At 43.8% G+C, this 19,736-nt stretch overlaps 1 protein-coding gene across 1 annotated transcript in view; it reads left to right on the forward strand.

Annotated features, from left to right (window-relative positions):
- The window catches only part of ADGRV1 (adhesion G protein-coupled receptor V1), a 2,003,619-nt gene that overhangs the window by 1,307,887 nt on the left and 675,996 nt on the right, over positions 1-19,736 (forward strand). The window contains exon 83 of the mRNA XM_069225272.1: positions 8,627-8,727. Within this exon, the coding sequence (XP_069081373.1) occupies positions 8,627-8,727 (101 nt within the window). The remainder of the gene's footprint in view (positions 1-8,626; positions 8,728-19,736) is intronic.

A 19,736-nucleotide genomic window follows, 5' to 3' on the forward strand; every position in this document is an offset into this window, starting at 1 on the left:
AATGCAGAGGTTTGTCAGCTATTGGTCTTGGTTTAGCTAGGTCCCTGTGCCGAAGGTTTGAATGATTGTACCCTATGTGCTCTTTCTTGTTCAAATTTTCTGTCAGATTGGATGCCTGTGACTTGAAGTAGCCAAATTTCATTGCTTTCAGATCCTTCGGAATCCCAAAAAGTCTTAAGTTACCTCTCATACTCCAGTCTTCCAATTCGGCAACGTCTTTTTTCATAGACTTTGTTATTGTTTGTAAGGAGAGAAGATCCTTGGTAGATTTATTTTTGACGTCTTCCAGGTCACTGATTCTTTGTTCTGCTTCTAATAATTTGTTATTGACAGTGTTGATATCAGCTCCGATAGCCGTTAGTTCAAGCTGCATTGAGACAGTGTTTTTTTTTTGTAGATTTAGCAAGGTCATGCACTTCTGACAGTTTTTTGAGGATCATGTCCATCATACTATTTATATCAGCTTTACTTTTGATGGGTGAGTCCGGAAAGGTTGGCTCCAATTTGGAGCATTTAACATGAGGTTTAGGTTCCTTCTCAGCCATAGTGAGATTTGGTTTACTTGGCAGATGTGTTGGAGTGAAAGCAGAAATTGTTGACAGGTCAGCTGTAAACAACAGTGATTATAATCCACTTTTTAAGAAGTATTTATCAAGGACTAAGTACGATCCTTACACAGATGCCACAATCTCCAGGGGTGTAGGTCCTTTGTATCCCTTTAACAACAGAGGAATTTAACTTTATCACTTCCAGTAGATGAGCTGAAGGCTGGGGTTAGAGAGCGCCAAAACTGTATTTCCCTTAATCTTGTAGTTTTATGGGATTGTGTTATGTCTCTTTTCGTTTTAAAACATGAAGTACAGGTTTTCCTATGGTGACAGTTTGTCTGTTTTGTCATGTTAAGCATTTAACTTTACATTCGCCAAATGTTGTTTTCACTGGATTATTAGCATCGTTAAAGTGAAAGTTTGTATGTAGCAATATGCTTGCTTTCACTGTTATTTAGTCATACTTGGGTTAGAATTGTGCTTAGTGTCTTTATGGGTGCCATTTTAAGATCAGCCATGTTGTGTTTAAATGTTTGTTTTACTTTTCCTCATGTCAGACACTCTGCGCCACATGTATGAAGATCTGGTTTTGCGACTTGCAAACTGCGAGTCTTAAAGACTCACAATTTGCGAGTCACAAAACCGGATGCACAGCAGTGTCAATGACATTGTCTGCGATTCGCAATAGGGTCGCAAATGACCTACCTCATTAACATTCATGAGGTAGGTTGCAATTTGCAACCACATTGGGAATGTCGACACTCAGAGGGATGGTGGCCTGCTGGTGTCAGCAGACCACCATGTCTGTGACTGCTTTTAAATAAAGCAGTATTTCTTTTTTTAAATGCAGCCCGTTTTCCTTAAAGCAAAACGAAATGCATTTCGAAAACTAAAATAAAAAGTTTTCTTTTCATGTTTTCAGAGCAGACAGTGGTGCATAGGACCACTGCCTGCCCTGAAAAAATGTTTTTGCATGCATTTACAAAGGGTAAGGGTTCCCATGGGGACCCCTTCCCTTTTGCGAATGGGTTAGCACCAATTTGAAATTGGTGCTAACTGCGATTGTTTTGCGACCACATACAATTTCGATTCATTACTAGGAGGGGACACCCTTGACACTCGCCTTCCTAATACCGAATCGCAAAACCCAAACTGCGATTCGGTAAAAAGTTACCAAATCACAGTTTGGACTTTGTACATCCCAAAAATTATTTTTCTGTGAATCGTCCCCTTTGCGACTAGAAAAATGCTTCGTACATCTGGCCCACTATCTTGAAGAGTAATCTAATTGCATGGTTCCACTTTCTGTAAAGGTTAAGCACAAGGAGAGCAAACTTCGATCTTTAACTCTCTAGAATTATAATTGAGCGCTGCGTTTGAGTCAATAGCGGGACGCCGCCATTTTGAAATGCGTGTGTTTTTCTCCATGAGAGGGGAAACCGCTATTTTTAGTGTTTAGAGCAGTCCTGACCTTCTCTCATGCAGCATGTTTAGCAGGGGTCCATCCGGTTTCGGAATCTGTTTGGTGTTCAGCTCATGCTGTCCGTAAAGCGGCAGAAATCGACCAAATTACTCCGCGTCACCGGTAGAGACCGAGTCAGGCACCCATGTTCTTCTCTGTCTGAGCCACGCCCGATCATACAGAACATTCTAAGATGCTGATTTCATGGACTGACTTAGATTTCACCACCAATGTGGTACTACTGAAAATCAAGCCCAAGAATATTGACATGCAAGAATATCTTGGACAGAATATTGAGGGACAAAATATTGAAAGGTAAGTGATTATAGGGAAGTATAGAGCGAGTTAGTATTCCTAACTACACCTCTACATACTTTGAAGGTATGTACATATGACAAATGTTCATAAATGTGAAAAGACATATAAAAATGTATACTTACCTTTCATTATTTTTGATTCAATAGTTTTTCCTCGATATTCTGGATTCGATACTCGGGCTGCACACAGATCCGCAACTACTTTGTCTTTAACAAATAATTTTACTTGCAAGCCTGTGGAGTATCAATTGGTTGTCACTTTGCACCGCCTCTACCAAGCATCATAATGAGTTGGGGGGAAGAGGATAAAAGACAAAATAATGCCAATGACTTTTTTCAAGTATGTTGCACTTGAATACACTTCAAAGATTACATTTTTGTAATTTGGGATGGCACAGAAGAATTACTGAATGAGTGCTTTAAGTCAGCAGTGGAGACAGTGAATGGTCATGTAGAGACCTACATTTGTAGAAAATAGACCGCTAAAAATGTAATCTTACATGTGGCCGCATGGTATGCTAAAATAATAAATTTACCATGTACTCTATAGGGACTACTTGGGTGCAAAGAGAAATTGTAGTTCACAGGGCAGAATGTAGTTGAAAAATAAATGATGATGAACAGATGTATTGATCAAGTAAACAAATGATTACATAAAGTGAAAACCTTGAAATAGATTACCTTTAATACTTAAAAAACACAAACAATTACATTTTGGGGTCCAAGAAGCTCCTAATCATTAAATATAATAATACTGAGCACTGAGAAATAAGAAGAGTTATGAACCAGCATAAACATTTGTTCGCACAAGATAGGAGGTAGACGTTTTGTCAGAATGTCCAGTGATTACATTCAAGATACTGGCGAACCTGAAAGAAAAATTATGCAGGAGCTATTTTAGTCCGAAACCGTGTGAAAGAAGGTGGCTTCCACCTTTGCTCACTGGTTCGTGGCATGTGGACACTGTAAGATGTGCACATGTGAACAAAGTTCTATAAGAAATTCAACTGTGGTGAAGAAAAAAACTAGCCAATAGAAAATCTGTTTCTTCAATAATTGTATAACAGCATTTATTACTTATATGACTCAGTGCCATGCAGTAAGAAATACTTTGGGAGCACTATACACAGTTTGAAACTACATATTCGTGCGTACTTTCATGCAATAGAGAGAGCGGATTCAAGTTATACCACAATATAACATTTCCATGAAGCAACCGTCTGTGAAGTAGATAGCCTGTAGTTCTGTGATATAGACAAATATCAAATGGCGACTGAGAACTGCGCTGAAAAGAAAGATGGAAGTACTGATGAAGTCTGGGCCCTAGGGCCTCTATTATGAGTGGCCAAGTTACTGGTGTGGTATTTATGGTACTGGGTAAAATTATAATCCACAAGGTTGGATTTTATGGGTTTTTCTGGGAATGACATGCAGCTTTGAGGGCCTACTGCACAAAAAGCTGCATGATCTGGTAAATGCTGCCCCGCCCGAAAATTATCAGCTGGTTTAAATTGTGATTAATTGTCACAAGTGTCCTGATTGAGATGTGTGTTGACAGTAGTTATTACACATATGGCATTTACAGAGCACGTTTGTATTACATGTGTTTTTAACAATGATTAGTCTTTTCTACATTTTTGTGAATTTTATATAAGATGTACAGTTCACATGTGTTCCTTACGTAATACGATACGAAAATGTTACTCATATGACACACATGAGAACAGTAATTTCATTGTCCAATAGAGGGAAAAAGGCACAGTATAAGGAAAGCTGACAAACTGTGCTTCCAAAAGAGTACTTTTGTAAAATGTTTTCAGGTCAAGCCTGCCTGAGCATGCGCTTTTGCTTCCCAGACCTTTGTGCTGTATAATGGGCTTGGAACCCTTCCATTGCTTAACATTCATTTGTATCATTACCTCTGTTCTTTCCTGGCTTTCAATTAGGCAGCACTTCGTTTTTTTTTCCTTTTCTTAATTAACCACGCATGTTCTTTGTGGCATACCTTGACCCTTGTAGTCCTGAGCCCAACACCTCATCTTGAAACCAGCTTCTCTTGCAACCAGTGATGACTCTGTCTTTACCATTCACCCTGTGCAGCACTTAGTTGTTTTTTGGCCAGGGTTGCCCCCTATAAGTAAAACATTCATACACAGTTGATAATAACCATGCGAGTTGAGACCTTCCATGGCATGCGCCCCTCACCAGTAATGTGCTTTGAACAGTATGTCAACACCAGATTGTGTACACAACGGTGTTCACCAGATGCGCACAGTTCCAATATTTTCTACAGCAAACCGTTTTTTGAGAATTAAATATATATTTTTGATTTACGGTGTAAATCTTACCTACTCGCCCAGAAACAGGAAGTCCCCACTCTTACTACTACTTCTGGGCCCACGGAGAAGAACCTTTGAGGGAAGTAAGGAATTAATAAGAAGCTGCAAATCAAAATCATCCATTTAACATCATAAATCAATTACGTTTTCATGGGACTCAGTTATAAGATTTTGGTGTGAGTTTCAAAGCTTTATTAAGTCTTTTAGTAATTATCTCTTAATTATAAGGTTATCAATATTAATAAATGGAAATATCTATGCAATAAAGAAAAAAGCATAAAGCGCGTTCCAAATAACTTGCTCCCTATTCTAAGCTATGGAGAGTGAGAGAAAAGCATCAGTCAGAACCCATAAAGAGCTCTGAATTTTAAATGTGAAAGCATGAAGCTTTTAGCATAAATTTCAGATCATAAGCAGAACTTCCCATACAGAGTAGTTCAAGAAACTCAGGAGGGTCTCAGAGCATCTTAGATTCAGGTACATAAAAAGAATGGGTCTCTCAGAATGAATCTGAGAAGCACCAACAAAGAGTCTGGGTCAGAATAGATCTGAAGTGAAGGGGACCACTCTACCCTAGGAACACACACTTTCATATTTTTCAGCATTTCGTTACAACTTGTTCCCATCTCTCAACACCTCATCCAAACAGGCAGTGGTTCATCGTGGTAAAAGTAAAGCTTCCTATGTCTAAGCAGTCTGAAAATAAACAAATTGAATACCAATCTGCTACAAATTGTAATGTGACTCTCAGTTTGAGTTTGGTTCCCAGCGCCTCTTACTACAGGACAAAAACAGATCATGATTAGGTGTATACATTGCTATATTTGACAATTCCCTTTCCCAAAAGCTTCTATTGACAAAACCTATACATAAAGAAACATTCTATTGAAATTAAACTAAACATTTTAATACATTATTATATGTTAAGAAAACTATGCCTATGAGAAACTTGAAGTATAACAGTTATTTTATTTGCAAAATTGAAGGTTTTATATCCCACATTCCGGACCTAGATGAGGGTAAAAGAAAGTACGAAGTATGCATTTGTCAGTAGTTTTAGCTAAATACATGTGTCTATGATATCTTACTGTTAACATCTGCGTTTAAAATACTGCTTTTTGTTTAAGGCGTACATGTGTATTTCTACATGTTAATTACATAAATTTTCATTATTTAAAATACCCTGTTTTTAAACTGCTTTATTATATTCATTTTATGAGAACTGCCCAATAAGTAAAACATTACACCCAGTTGTAATGTACTTCTGTGAATATATAGGATGTATTGCCCAATTGCCAAATTCCTTTACCCATTTTGCAAACTGAGGACACTCATATGCTTATACTAAAAACACAAGTCTGTATTTTATTTTCATAATCACATGGCCTGCAGGGCTGTAAATTTAAATGCCAAGGTCACTGGAATCAAGAGAGAACTTTTTGAGATAGGAAGTTTTGCAGTTTTTAGAAGTTCAATGTTTGGGAGCGATAATGCACTGCATTTTGGCACCTAGCAGCGACTTAGGGTGACTTAAGGTGAGTATGGAGTGGGGTCCAAGGCCACACCAACAGGTCAACTCAGGAGACTTTGGTGCGTCTGGGTGCAGAGGTGTGTTATGGCATTGTGTGTCCCATTCACTTTAATGGGAAATGGTCCAGTTGGAAAGTTGCTGCACATTGGAACTGGAAAACTGGAAAGCCAGTCTGGGGGAACCCACAGGTGGGCTTGACCCTTGAGGTCCTTGGGCATGTGGGGACACTGTTGGTACACTTCTCCTTGGGCTCTGGGGCTTGGGTGCAGTAGTGTCTTTTATCATCTGGTCTGGTGCTGTAGTTCCTCATCGTTGCAGAGGGGCCTTCAGAAACAGACTGTAGGTGTGGACTGTGGGTCCAGTCTGACCAAGCCAACAAGCGGGCTCATGCCTCATGAGGCAGGGAGATTTGGGGACAACCTTGGTTTTCTTCTCCTCGGTCCAGGGCGGATGGGTGCAGAGATGTTCTGAGGTGTCATGTTTCTGTCTCCTGGTCACCTGCGGTTGAAGGGGGGGGTCTGCAGATGCCATCTCGAAGTCCACAGTGGGTGAACTCAGGGTGGACTTAGTCTCTGGCGGGCCTAGGGACCACACTTCCAAAACCTTTGAGGCCAGCCAATAGCTCCAGAAGCTCTGGTATGACCCAAAAAGTCCACTGGTGGAGTTCCAACCAGGGCAGAAGGTATGGGTTTTGGAGACTTTGGCTCTTAGGGCCCTCCAAGACACACGGAGTGGACCCTACCCTATCCTAGAAAGAAAAGGTGAAGTCACCTATCTGGTAGACTTTGGCTAAAGGGTTAACCATGTAAACCACCTAAAACCCTATCATGACAGAGCTGAGATGACCATGCTCATGGTCACTGATGAGGCACAGGAAGCAGAGGGTGAACCTCTCCCTGATCTCCTCTTCAGCAATCAAAAGTATGGCTCAGTGGAAGGAGTGTTTTTTTCAGACACCCTCACAGGCCAACAGCAGGCTGACTGAAAGCAAGTCTTACAGCAGTATGCTGACTCTCCTCCTTGAACCCTGGTCAGACTACCTGGAATTGGGAGTCATTGAGCACTCTGAAAGTCATGGGCCAGCTCACTGGTTTTAGTCTCCAAGCCTCATTTCCAGGCCTGCCTTCTGAGGCTGCAGGCATCTTGGGTGAATACAAGATCTGAAGTCCTGGTATCAGGGGGTCCTCTAGCTACCCAATTTAGGGGGCCTTAAGGGGAGTTAAGGCTAGTAGCCAATGGGCAACTTACCCTTGGGGTCACTGCACCCCATCGATGATCACTTCCTGTGGGGAGTGGGCATCACCCTGTACGGAGTGCCTAAATTCCACCTCAGTCCTGTCCACTTCACGCTTGCCACCCTAGGGGTGTACCCAACCTAGAAATGTGACATGCCTCCTGCATAGCTAATTCTCCAGCCTGTCCAGGTGCCATATGGACCCTGGGGCCGGGACGTGAGCACCTTCTTCTGAAGAAGGCCAGATCTGTGTACCAAAGGTGATGGGCTTTTTGAAGCTCCCTACTTTGGAATGTAGGTCATCCTCTGGAGAGGGGTGTTATACACCCCAGTCCGGACAGGGTTTTATTTCTAACCTCCAGAGAGCAAAGGCTCTCACCCCGGGGGAGTCAGATTCTCATCTGTTGATGACAGACTGGCCAGATCTTGTCAATGAGCTCACCAGCTACTGGTAAGTTTTCAGAGGGCACCTCTAAGCTGCCCTCTGGGTGCATGTATTAACACATCTGTCACGGGAATCAGTGAGGGTTTAATAATATGAGATGTTTGATACCAATCATCCCTTGTTTCAGTGAAGCCATCATATAGCTGGGGAATTCGTACTAACCAGTGCCCAGCACATGTATTTAAAATGGCTTCATTGCACACTTACTATGTCTAAGAATTGACAAAGGCATAGCAGGGGCAGCATATGTTAGGGCTGTAAGGCCTGCTGTAGGGATGACTTACAGATATTACGGGCAGTATGTTAGGGGACATAGCACAGCGTGTGTGTGCCATGTTGTGTTTTTACTTTTTGATTGCACCTTGTCACCCAATGGCAGACTGCTTAAGGTTGGTGCTGGGTCCTTTGGAGTGGCACAAGTTGAGCTGCAGCTGTTAGGGTCCTTCTTCAGGACTCATGCCACAGGTACCAGTGGTACCATTTACTAGGGTCTTGCAGAGGTGCTAAAGGGCCTAGTCACTTGGGGATCAAGTGACCAGGTGTCATTTTTTGGAGAAGGAACACTGGCTCTGGGGACATGGTTAACAGGAACCATGTGCACTTCAGTCAAAGTTGCATCACAAAACCAGACAAAAGGTAGGGGGTAGAGCAACCAGAACCCAATTTCCTACAGCATTACAGGGAAAAGTTAACAAATAAAAAACAAAAAAACATTATTTTTAATCACAGTGTATTTTTCTGTTCTTTCAGGGTTTACACTGGCCATTCTTTCACATCTCTTCTGCTCCAGGTCCTCCATGTTTGCAGCAAAACTTTTAACCCACATGATGGTTGCGTCTTTGGGCACTCAGGTATGATGCTTTGTGTATTCTAAATAGAATAGTAAATATTATTATACATTTAAGCTACCTCAATATATAAATTGAATATTAAAGCTGACCCCTAGAGGACATTTAGTAATCGTATATGTTTTTCTGTTAATGAGAGTTACAATGACCTTATTCCCTCTGACATCTGCAGTCCAATATGTACAGTGTTTCCTCTTCATGAAGATACTGCAGTTCTTTGTATGATATATTATATTGATAGCAAGTGTTTAAGGTGCAGGACATGCAAGATAAATAACAGTAGAGTTCCTCAAGTGTGGAAGCATGATTTGAAAGCTAACAAAACTACACCACATGATCCTGGAGAACAAAGACAGAATAATTAGTTCAGGAGTAACCCTGACACATGTAAATGTCACAGCTTCTAGGCACATGCATGGCGTTCTTTGTGAATCCCCAAAACGGCAGGTAATTTCTCCAAATGTATGAGGAAATTAACATGAGCCCATTTCCCACATTTTTGTGAATTGTTTTGTGAATCGATGACCAACATCTCTTAGGAATATAGCTCATCAGTTCTCATCACCAGTGAAACTATTCCAGAATCATCGTTACGGAAGGTCATTTCACACATGTACAAGGTGAGAAGATTAAGTCCACTGATTAACTGAACAGGTAGCAAGGTTTAATGATTGTTTTTTGTATTGGCTTGATAATCGCAATTAGAAGTGGTGACAAAATTAGCCTTATGGTACATCTTGTTTCATGTGGCTGGGGCACAGCTACCGTTGGTGCAGCCGGTGCAATGCATAAAGGACCAAAGGTGGGAGGGGCTCAGTCTTCAAGACACCAGCTAACGTTGTTTCAGAGAGAGGAAAGGGTTGAAAGAAAAGGAGAAGGTGAAAGAATCGGTAGGAGGGCAGGGAAAAGTGACACAATATGAGAAGGAAATGAGGTTGAGTGAGAAAGAGAAAGGAGATAAGGATGACTAAAGGGGCAAGGGAAAGGAATCAGAAATAAGGAGACAAGAGAGGAAGGCGATGAGGATGAGTGTGAGACAAAAAAGTAGAAGAAAGAGACTGAGGAAGGGGATAGAATGGAAAGCATGAAATGGATGATAGAGATGAGAGCATGGTTGAGTTGGGGGGTTAGAAAAGATGGGTACAATGAGGACTTGGAGATCAATAAATTACAGTAGCATACCAGGTGCAGCGACACATGGGATCCAGGGGTGTGATGGGCATGCTGCACCTCATCTACTGAAGTATTTATTTGTTTGAAGTGGTGAAAAGAAATGGTAGCACTATCTTCATTTTTTAAACACATTTTATTGCGTTTTTTAAAGAACTGCACATAGTGCATTACATCGTTAGGAGGGCTCTCAGTTGCAACAATAACATTGACAATGTATTTCACCCACCAATGTTATTCCACAGTTCAGTAGTTCCAGGCCTAGGCTGGTTCATATTTTCTGTATACCCAGTTGCAGTCCCTTCATTCAGAATTCTCTACCATGCACCTTAATCAAAAACATCAAAACAATCCCAGAAACCCCACCCTCTCCATACTGTGGTGTATTCTAAGATGAACTAGATCTATTTCTACCATAGTACTTAATAAGAGGTCTGGTGGGTTGCCGCATGCAGTGTTCATAAATGGTGCCCCCTCGCATAGGCCAAAGTGCAATCCAGCCTCCTAATATATCATTCTTGGGACAGTCGGTAGACGGACCCCACAGATAAGTTATCGTTTTGAAGCTGGTGGGGGGAGGCACCCCTTAATCCTCTACTACAGTTCTGTCATCCGGATCCTTCAGAGCATCCGTCTGGACTTCCCAAGCCTTAGCCATCTCAGTAGTGCCCTGCCCTCTCTTAGACTCCCGAAGTCTTGCCTCTGTTTCATAACTTGCATACTTACAAAATTCTTCCTCCATGTGAGTATTCTAGGATCCTTCTGACACTTTCCAAGTACGGGCTATCTACCTTTTCCCAAGGGCAAAGGCCAGATCCTGAAAGCGGCTGGTAATCTTCTTTTTAGTAGTATGGGGCACCCAGCCCAGGAGACAGTGCTCTACCGTACATGGAACCTCCCTTTCTATGATTGCCGGCAATGTTTTTGCAGTAGTGCTCCAATGGGTTGCTGATTGTAGGCATGCCCAAAACATGTGTGTAATCCGGCTCCCACTTCCCCACACCTGGGGCATTGTGCATCTGTCACCCGATAATACCTGTTTAACTTCCCTGGTGTAAGATAAGCCCTGTGTAATACATATACATTGAAAAACGTTTAAATCTGGCATTTCTAGTGGCCTTAGTCGTGTTGCATAGTATCATCTCCCAGGCTCGGTCTTCTATGTTTTCCCCAGGTCATCCTCCCAGCAATGTTTCAGCCCAGTCAATGGAGTCACAAGTCCTCACATAGTCGCCTATGGCGGCAAGTAACCACTTTATATGTTCCTGAGGTTATCAGAATGTATTGGCAGCACGCTAACTGTTGGGGCTCCATTAGCCCGGTGCCCCAGTGTTTATGGATGGCTATAATGAGGGCACAGTGGAGAAGGAAATGTCCTTGGAGAAGGTCATACAGGGCGCAAAATTCCTGAAAGGGAAGAAGCATTCTGTCCTTATATAGTGTCCATACTGTTGGCGCCCCAGTGTTCTACAAGGCAGTTAGTCCTCCCCAGGTTCTGCTGTGGGAAAGCTCTTCCAGGAATCCAATGGGAATATCTGGGGAATACAGATATTTTATTTGTGCCTCCCTAATGCTACATGCCCAACAGTGCTGCAAAACATGATATTCTGAAGTCTGAGTATAGCTCTGACTAATCTAGGGAGCCCAGGAGGCAGTAAGTGCACTTCTTTACGCGGCACAAGTCTATTTGCCATCCATTGCATGAGCCACTGCATTTGGGCTGCCAAGTAGTACAATTCAAAGTCAGGGACCACCAGGCCCCCCCTGTCATCGGCCACCCTCCTCTGCCCGGGCCACAGATCAACTCTGTCGCTTTTTTGTCAAGATCCTGGAAGTACGTTCTAGGTACTGACACCAGGAAGGTTGTAAAATAATATAACCATCTGGGAAATGCCATCATTTTCAGTAAGGCCACTCTACCCACCACAGATATCGGCAAAGTGGCCCAGAAAGCAATGCTAAAGGATCTGATGGTCCTTCCTATATTCCCTGCGAGAAAATCCTCTGGATCGTGGTAAATGTGGACCCCTAAGCACAGGAGTAAGCTGGGTTTCCAGAGCAAGGTCCCTAGTTCTTCAGGGGGAGTATTGGCAGCCTGTGTAGGAAATAAACAAGATTTGCACCAGTTAACTTGGAGTCCAGATAGGGATTTGATCTGGTTTAATAAAGTGCGGGCGCCTGCCATTCTACCGTGGACATCTCAAAGGAATAATAGCAGATCATCTGTGTATCACACAGTATACTGCACCCCATTGTCTACTTCCAGGCTCTGGAATGCTGTCCCTGTATGGGCATGGCTCACCAAAGTTTCCATGGCAAGGGTAAACAACAGAGGGGGTAGGGGGCATCCCTGTCTGGTGCCCCTCTCCACCTGGTAGCTCCCCAAGATCATCTGTCCAGTGCGGACCCTAGCTGTTTGTGCAGTATATAGCAGTTGGGTCCATGATATGAAGCCCCTGCCTACTCATAGTTTGGCCATAGCACTGTAAAGGAAGGACCATTCCAGGCTAACAAAGGCCTTCTCCATTTCCACTGCCAAGATTGCTGCCCGCTCTTTCTCATCGGTGTTGCAGAGACGATGGATATTATGGGCTTCATTTCGTCCCGTTATAAAGCCGGCTTGGTCCCTATGGATCAAGGAGGTCATGTGGGACAACAGTCTCATTGCTAGAACCTTACTCAAGATTTTATAATCAGTTGAGATTTGCCAATAGGCTTTTTTATTGTACAGCTCTTTTCCCGGCTTCAGTACGAGTATTTTCAGTGTATCTCAAGTAGATTGTGGAAGAAGACCTGTGTTCTTAGCCACATTATACAGATCTTCTAATATGGGGGCTAATGTCTCCACATATGTGGTGTAGAACGCTATGGGCATCCCGTCAGTTCCTGGAATCTTATTCAAGCCAGGGCTTTCCTAGCAGCCCAAAATTCCTGGTCTGTGATTTTGCCCCTAAGTCCTCCGCATGGTCTGGCGATAATCTTGGTAATTGCAAAAGGGCTAGAAGCTTTTCAATTTGCTCCAAAGGGAGCTGAGACCTCAAACTGTATAGTTTAGTATAATACTCATAAAATTCAGAATTAATCTCTTTCTGATGATATTTCCTTGTGCCATCCTCGGCAACCAGCTCCACTATTACCGATCTGCACTTTGCAGGATTTGCCATCCATGCTAATATTGGGCCTGTGCGGTCTCTCTCAGCTTGCACCTGGGTCATATAATTTCGTAATCGAAGCAGCACAAGCGCTCACTCTCATTTAACTTTATTTCGGTAAGTAAAAAAACAAACCATTAAAGTACAATACACGACAAAGAGAAAAAGGGCTTCTTAAAAGCAGGGGGGTAGTAAAAAGTAAGATAAAAACACAGTTAAAAAGGACAAGACAAGTTTAAAAAACAAACAAGAAATAAGCAGCCAGATAAACATCACTTAATATAATGAGAGGCTGTACTCAATAAGGAAACTAGTTCCATAAATCAGCACTGGTTAAAAATATAATACACCAATATCTATATCCTGAGGAGCAATCACACATCCAATCGGATAAATATACATAAATAAGTCTAAAAATTAGTTCCCCACTCTTGCTCCTTAAAATTGCTAATCTCAGATGTCAGAATAATACAAAAAAAAATTTTTTACCATTAATAAAACTGTCTGGGTGGATGAATTTCATTTTAAAATTCTCACGACATAAAATGAGGGATCAGTTCCATAGGTCTATAAATAATCCATAATAAACCGAACCAAGGTCTATATCCTGTACAACAAAAACTACAATCATACATCCAAGTTGAGTAAATATACATAAGTAAAACTAAACAATAACTACACAGTTTTGTCCCTTAAACTTGCTAATCTCAACCGCCAGATAGACTCGAGGAAACTTGCCACTGGTAGAGCTATCTGGACGGACGGGTCGCATTTTAAAATTCTCTCAGCGTGGAGACAGGATCTAGCCCCTAATTGTTTGCAAAGCGGGATGAGCCAAAGTGCTCTTTGTTTGTGATACGCTTGACAGTGGAAGAAAACGTGTGAACAGTTTCTTCACTTTTACAACCCACCGGGCAATATTTAGATCTATTAGTTGAACTGGACCATTTGTACGTAAAGCAGCACAGAGGGAGAGACCCGATCCTAAACCTAATAAAAAGGGCACGAGCAAATGGAGATACCTTTGCGTCCAAAAAGGGCTCAAATTCGTAATGACATTTAACAAGTAAAAAATTGTCGGACATAGACAAAGGAATAGAACTAGCAAATTTTCCAACCTGAACATTATGCCAATAAGCATCCTTTAACAGCTGTGCAGCATTTTTAGGGATAGAAATAGGATCATGCCAATAGGACCCTAAGCCAAGCCGAGAAAAGGATTGTTCAACAAAAACACACCATTTAGATTTAATACTAGAATCGCGGCCCACCACGTTGAGAAGGCCACACCGAAAAGGGGTTAGGGCATCTGTTGTCCACAACCGAACCCAAAACAGCAGGGGCCTTAGGGCAGCAATCTGTGAGATTGAAAAAAGATTTAGGTCCAGGTGAATGGGCAAGGATGGGGTACTCGATGGAACCTTTAGCATCATTTTTAGAAACTGATTTTCCGCCCTAGCCAGATTCGCCAAATTACAATAGCCCCAAAGTTCAGCTCCATATAAGGCGGCCCCCCCTAGCTTGAGCTTTGTATATTTCCAGTGCAGGGGATATTGCAAATTTCGGAGAACTAGAGGCAAATCTGACAATACCACCCGCCCTCTGCTTCAGGCATAATAAAGATTTTTGGCGCTGAGCATGCCAAAGATGTGAATCTTCCACTTTAATACCTAAGTAATCAAAGGAACCCACCCTTTCCAAGGGGACACCATCTAAATATACAGGCCTCTTCATTTTTTGCCTAATATCTCCAAAAACCATGTATTTTGTTTTTGCTGAATTAATTGATAACCCATGGTCAGTGCAAAACTCCAGGAATCTGGAGAGCAGCCTAGAGAGGCCCATGGCAGTATGTGATAACAATAGGGTATCATCTGCAAACAGAAGACAGGGAATCTTCTGCCCGCCCAGGCTAGGGGCATCACTTTGACAGTCTAAGAGGTATGGCAAGCAGGCATTAATAAACAAGAGAAATAAGGTGGGCGCCAATACACAGCCTTGCCTCACACCCCGTGCAGTTGGAAAAGCAGGAGTCAGATCGCCAATAGCACCCCAGCTGACTTTAGCGCAATTATCAGAATAAAGATCCTTGATGATATTAATCATGGAATCCGGAACACCGGTGGTACTAAGGACCTCCCAAAGCTTGGCACGCGGGACAAGGTCAAACGCAGACTTCAAATCAACAAAGGCCACAAATAAGTGGCCTATGTCTGCATCTACGGTCTTCCACTTAATGGTGGTAAATCGGAAGATCTGATCGATGGCGCTGATCTTGTCCCTAAATCCTGCCTGAAGATGGCTTAAGACCTGATTTTTCGTTATCCATTGTTTTAATCTAGTTAGCAACTGGTACGAAAAAATTGTCTGCAAGTTGCTCAACCTTATCTACAAGTGCTTGTTTGCCCTCCAGGAGCTCAAGTTGCACTTCAGGGTTACCCAGTCGCCGCCTCTCGCATAACCGCAATTGGCATTCGGTGGTCAAGATATCCTGCAGTAGGGTCTCCCTAACTCCCACTGCTTCTGATTTGTAACTCCCCCTTATCATCACTTTGAATGCATCCCATTCCAATAATGGGGACTCCACTGTTCCTGCATTGTCTGCAAAATATTGGTCAATGTCTCTGCCTGTGGTATCCTGGAATACTAGGTCCTATAGAGCCTCGGGTGCAGCTGCCAAGCCAGTATACAGGTGGCGTTCTCTCTTCCACAGAAGGCCCAGTAATAGGGGATTATGATCAGAAATGGTGCAGAAAAGGTATTCAAACATGTGGACCTGTGCATAGAGTTCTAGGGAGTGGAGGAAGGTGACGAATCGCACATGGCGATCATATAGGTTAGTATAAAATGAGTAGTCAAGGTCTTGTGGATGGTGTATTTGCCAGGAGTCCACCAACCCCCACTCAGTCTGCCAGGTCGCAAAGGTTCTAGCAACTTGTGCTCTCTGCATCTCTTGTAGGGTCTAAGGTAAAAACCAGCCACACTGTTGTAATCTCCCCCCAAGGTAGTAGATCCTGTCAAATGGAGGGCCGCCACTCGAGATAAGTCAGCAAGAAAATACGTTTGATCTACACTGGGGCCGTAAATGCTACCCAGGGCTATGTCCTGGCCGTCAAGGTGCCCGTCACTATCACATATTGGCCGTCCAGGACAATCACATGGCCAGTATGTTGAAAAGGTACTACCCCTGATCCAAATCAGCACCCGTAAGCAGGGTATGAGGTATAATAAACCTGCCCTCACCACCTGCGTTACAGTTCTAACCCCTCTTTTGCAGTTAAGAGTGTTTCTTGTAATAGGTCAATCAGTATCCCTCGGTGTTGCAAATATGAATGAACTTTGTATTGCTTGGCTATCGAGTGTACCCCCCTCATATTCCAGGTCTGTATTTTGCACATTATGGGGATTGCCATAAGTCACAATAAATATTAGCAGCTCCTCCCAGTACATATGAGGCGAGCACTAGATCTGTACCCCCGTCATTCAGTGTGGCCGAAGAACAGCTATCTGGAACACCCAACGCCCCCAATCTGTAACTGTGAACATAATCCCCAATAGCTCCCCCTCCCCAGGACAAGCAGGATTTACCCCCTTATCCAAACAACCTTGCTTCTATTAAAGAGACCACTAGCTAACTAATCAAGAGTATCAGTGGCCCGCCAGTCCCGCCCATTCCCCCAAATCCCTGGGCAGGAATGTGGTATGATTTTAAGATCTGCTAGTCTCAATGTTTACATCAGGTACTACCTAGTCAAATATCAAGTAGAGCACCCCCCAGCGGTGCATTCAGAAAGGCTTCGCCACCATTTATTGCTTCAGTTACTGAGGGACAATCTGCCATATTCTGCCTCTTTAAAACATCTTGTCTGCTGTCCCTGGGGTGACCTTAGGTAGGTTCTCATCTGAATGATCAGACGAACTCCCATTACTGGAGAGGGCAGAATCCCGGGCATCATCCATCACCATATGGGTGGTCGCCTCTCTCTCTTCCTCCACTCATTGCCACCATGTTCTTTACTGCTCGTTGTTGGTCTTTCTGCATTTGTGCATCAGATGGCATGGTCCCTGGGGGGCTGCGTCCTCTCCCCTTTTTCTTCCTCTTCCGTGACCCTACCTCCCATGGTGGTACATGGCTTGCCCCAGCATGTGCCTGCAAATCGAGCCAGTCCCACACTTCTTGGGGTGTTTGAAAGAAGTGCACCCCTTCAGGTGTCGCCACCCAGATGTGGGCTAGGAACATCATGGCATATTGCATATTCAGCTGACGCAGCCTGTGTTTCGCCTCCGGAAACGTTGCTCGCTGTTGCTGTATGGCCTTGGTGAAGTCTGGAAATATCATCACTTTGTGATTGTTCCCTTTGCCCGTGCACAAGCTAGTATGTGATCACGATACCGGTAATGGAGGGGTCGGGCCACCGTGAGTTGCAGCTGCGCCCCTGGAGGTGATGGTCTAACTGGGACACTGTGGCTCATTCCAGTGCATAGAAGGCGGGTAAGCCCTCTGGGACCATCTCTTCCCATAGCCATCTCTCCAAGAAGGCAAGGGCATTTATTTTGTCTACCTGCTCCTGCAAACCTACTATTCATATATTGTTTCTCTGGGATCTGTTTTTACGGTCCTCTGCTCGGATTTCCAGGGTGCGTACTTTATTCTCCATCAGGTTCAGTCAGGTCAGCATTGCAGTTACTTGTGGGTGGTTCTCCATTAGTGTTTGTTCTGTAGTGGTAACTCTTTCATACTACCGCCTGTGGTCATCTTTCAGGAGTTTGAGATCCGCTACCATTGCATCGATTTGAGTTTCCAAAACCCTTCCTGGAAGTAGTGATGACTTAAAGGATGTCTTTTAGGGTGGTTCCCCTGTCAGCATGGCCAACTCCTCTGAGGTACGTTCTCCCTGGCCAGTTGTTCCTGCGCCAAAGTCATGTTTCCTCATTTTTTTCCCATTGCACCTGTCCCCTTTGCTTCCTTGGGCAGCGTGGGGCAGCGTGGGGCAGCGGGAGGCGCTCCAAGCCTATTTCTTCACTGTGTGATGTGTACACTATTACTGCGCTCTATTCCCCTCGACAGTGTACTGTAAACTTTATGGCCAGTGACTCACGGCGGTTGCCGCTGTTGCAGAGTCCTTGGTCTCACTACAGGTCCATTATAGCCCTCAAGCTCAGCAACCTTCCAGTAAACATTCCTCGGGTCTCTTAGTCAGAGCAACGGTAGGCATTCGCAGAGAAGAATTGTTTGCATCAGCCTTTTCTGGTCCTCCCATGTCTCCCATAGTCAACCATAAGCGACCAACTACTTTGCGTCCCGAGCTATGGTCTTCACTGTTTTGATACCACTGCACAGCTTTCACAATTGCCAGCCCTTGAGTAGAAAGTCCCAGGGAGAGGACTGGTCCTCCTATAAAGCCATCCACCTTTCCATGCCACTTATGGCGCTGTGGCTCATCAGTTATTCAGCCTCTGCTCCCGTATGCGCTCGGCTCCTCCAGTTTTCCTCCCCAAAATTGCTGGCGCTATATGTTCTCTGCCTCCACTGCTTCCAAGGCAGCCGCCTTCCAGTCGTCCCACGTAAGCCTGGGGGTTTCAGGCTCATGAAGCTTGTGAAATTCGCATAAGCTGGCTCCCGCAGGGCTCCATGCCTTCCAACGGCCTGGACGCCACCATCTTGGGACGCTCCTCTTCTCTGCATCGGGCAGCCAGCTATGCTGTTTCTCTACTTTGTGGGTTCTCTGGGAGGCCCGCGCAAGGAGACACTTCATATCAGGGGTTGTGATTAGGGTGTCAAGGGGCTAGCGGAGCTATAATAACGCCGGGATGGCCAGGAATGAGGGATCTTTGGGCGGGAGCCAATAGAGATGGGTCTCACCGCATCAGCTGCTAGCCACGCCCCCATTGGGAGTACTCTCTTCAAACAGTTGTTCCACCAAAATAATACCTTTTTCCCTCCAAGATCTCCAGAATAATGGCTTATTGTGAAGTTTAATAGTTTTATATAATTTGGGCGAAACCAAAAAGGTGTCTTGAGAGAAAGCATCAAGGGATTAAATGCTTGTAACAAAGTACATGTTGTTAAAGGAAGGGAAAGGTTGCAATCGAAGATCTAGAAGAAAAAGAGAGAACCTCTTGTGGAGTAAAGGGGTGATGAAGCATTTTTTTCAAATCCAGCAATAATGGTAGTGAGAAGAAGAGGCGTCAAGTATCAAAAATGGGGCCTGACATAGACTAAAAGCTTTATGATGACAACAAAAATCTGAAAACTTTACTCCTTCCTCATGTTTAGTTGTCCTTAGTAGAGTTAGAGAGAGATCCTATATTTTTTATTCCTTCCTTCCTTGAGACTTCAGGGAACAGAAGGCAAGCTCTATCCAAGCCCTTGGAGAGCACTTCTTCACCTCAGCCAGAGAGCAGCAAGGCAGCAGGGCAACAGCAAGGCAGCAGTCCTTCACAGAAAGCTGACAGGTGAGTCCTTTGGGCAGCCAGGCAGTTCTTGGCAGGATGCAGGTTCTGGTTCAAGTTTCTTCTCCAGGAAGTTTGTGAGTTGGTAGGGGCAGAGGCCCTGTTTAAATACTCAAATGTGCCTTTTAAGTGGGGGAGACTTCAAAGAGTGGCTTAGAAGTGCACAAGGTCTCCTTTCAGTTCAATCCTGTCTTCCAGGTCCCAGTAGGGGGTGTGGCAGTCCTTTGTGTGAGGGCA

This window comes from Pleurodeles waltl, chromosome 1_1, assembly GCF_031143425.1.
Source record: "Pleurodeles waltl isolate 20211129_DDA chromosome 1_1, aPleWal1.hap1.20221129, whole genome shotgun sequence".
NCBI lineage: Eukaryota > Metazoa > Chordata > Amphibia > Caudata > Salamandridae > Pleurodeles > Pleurodeles waltl.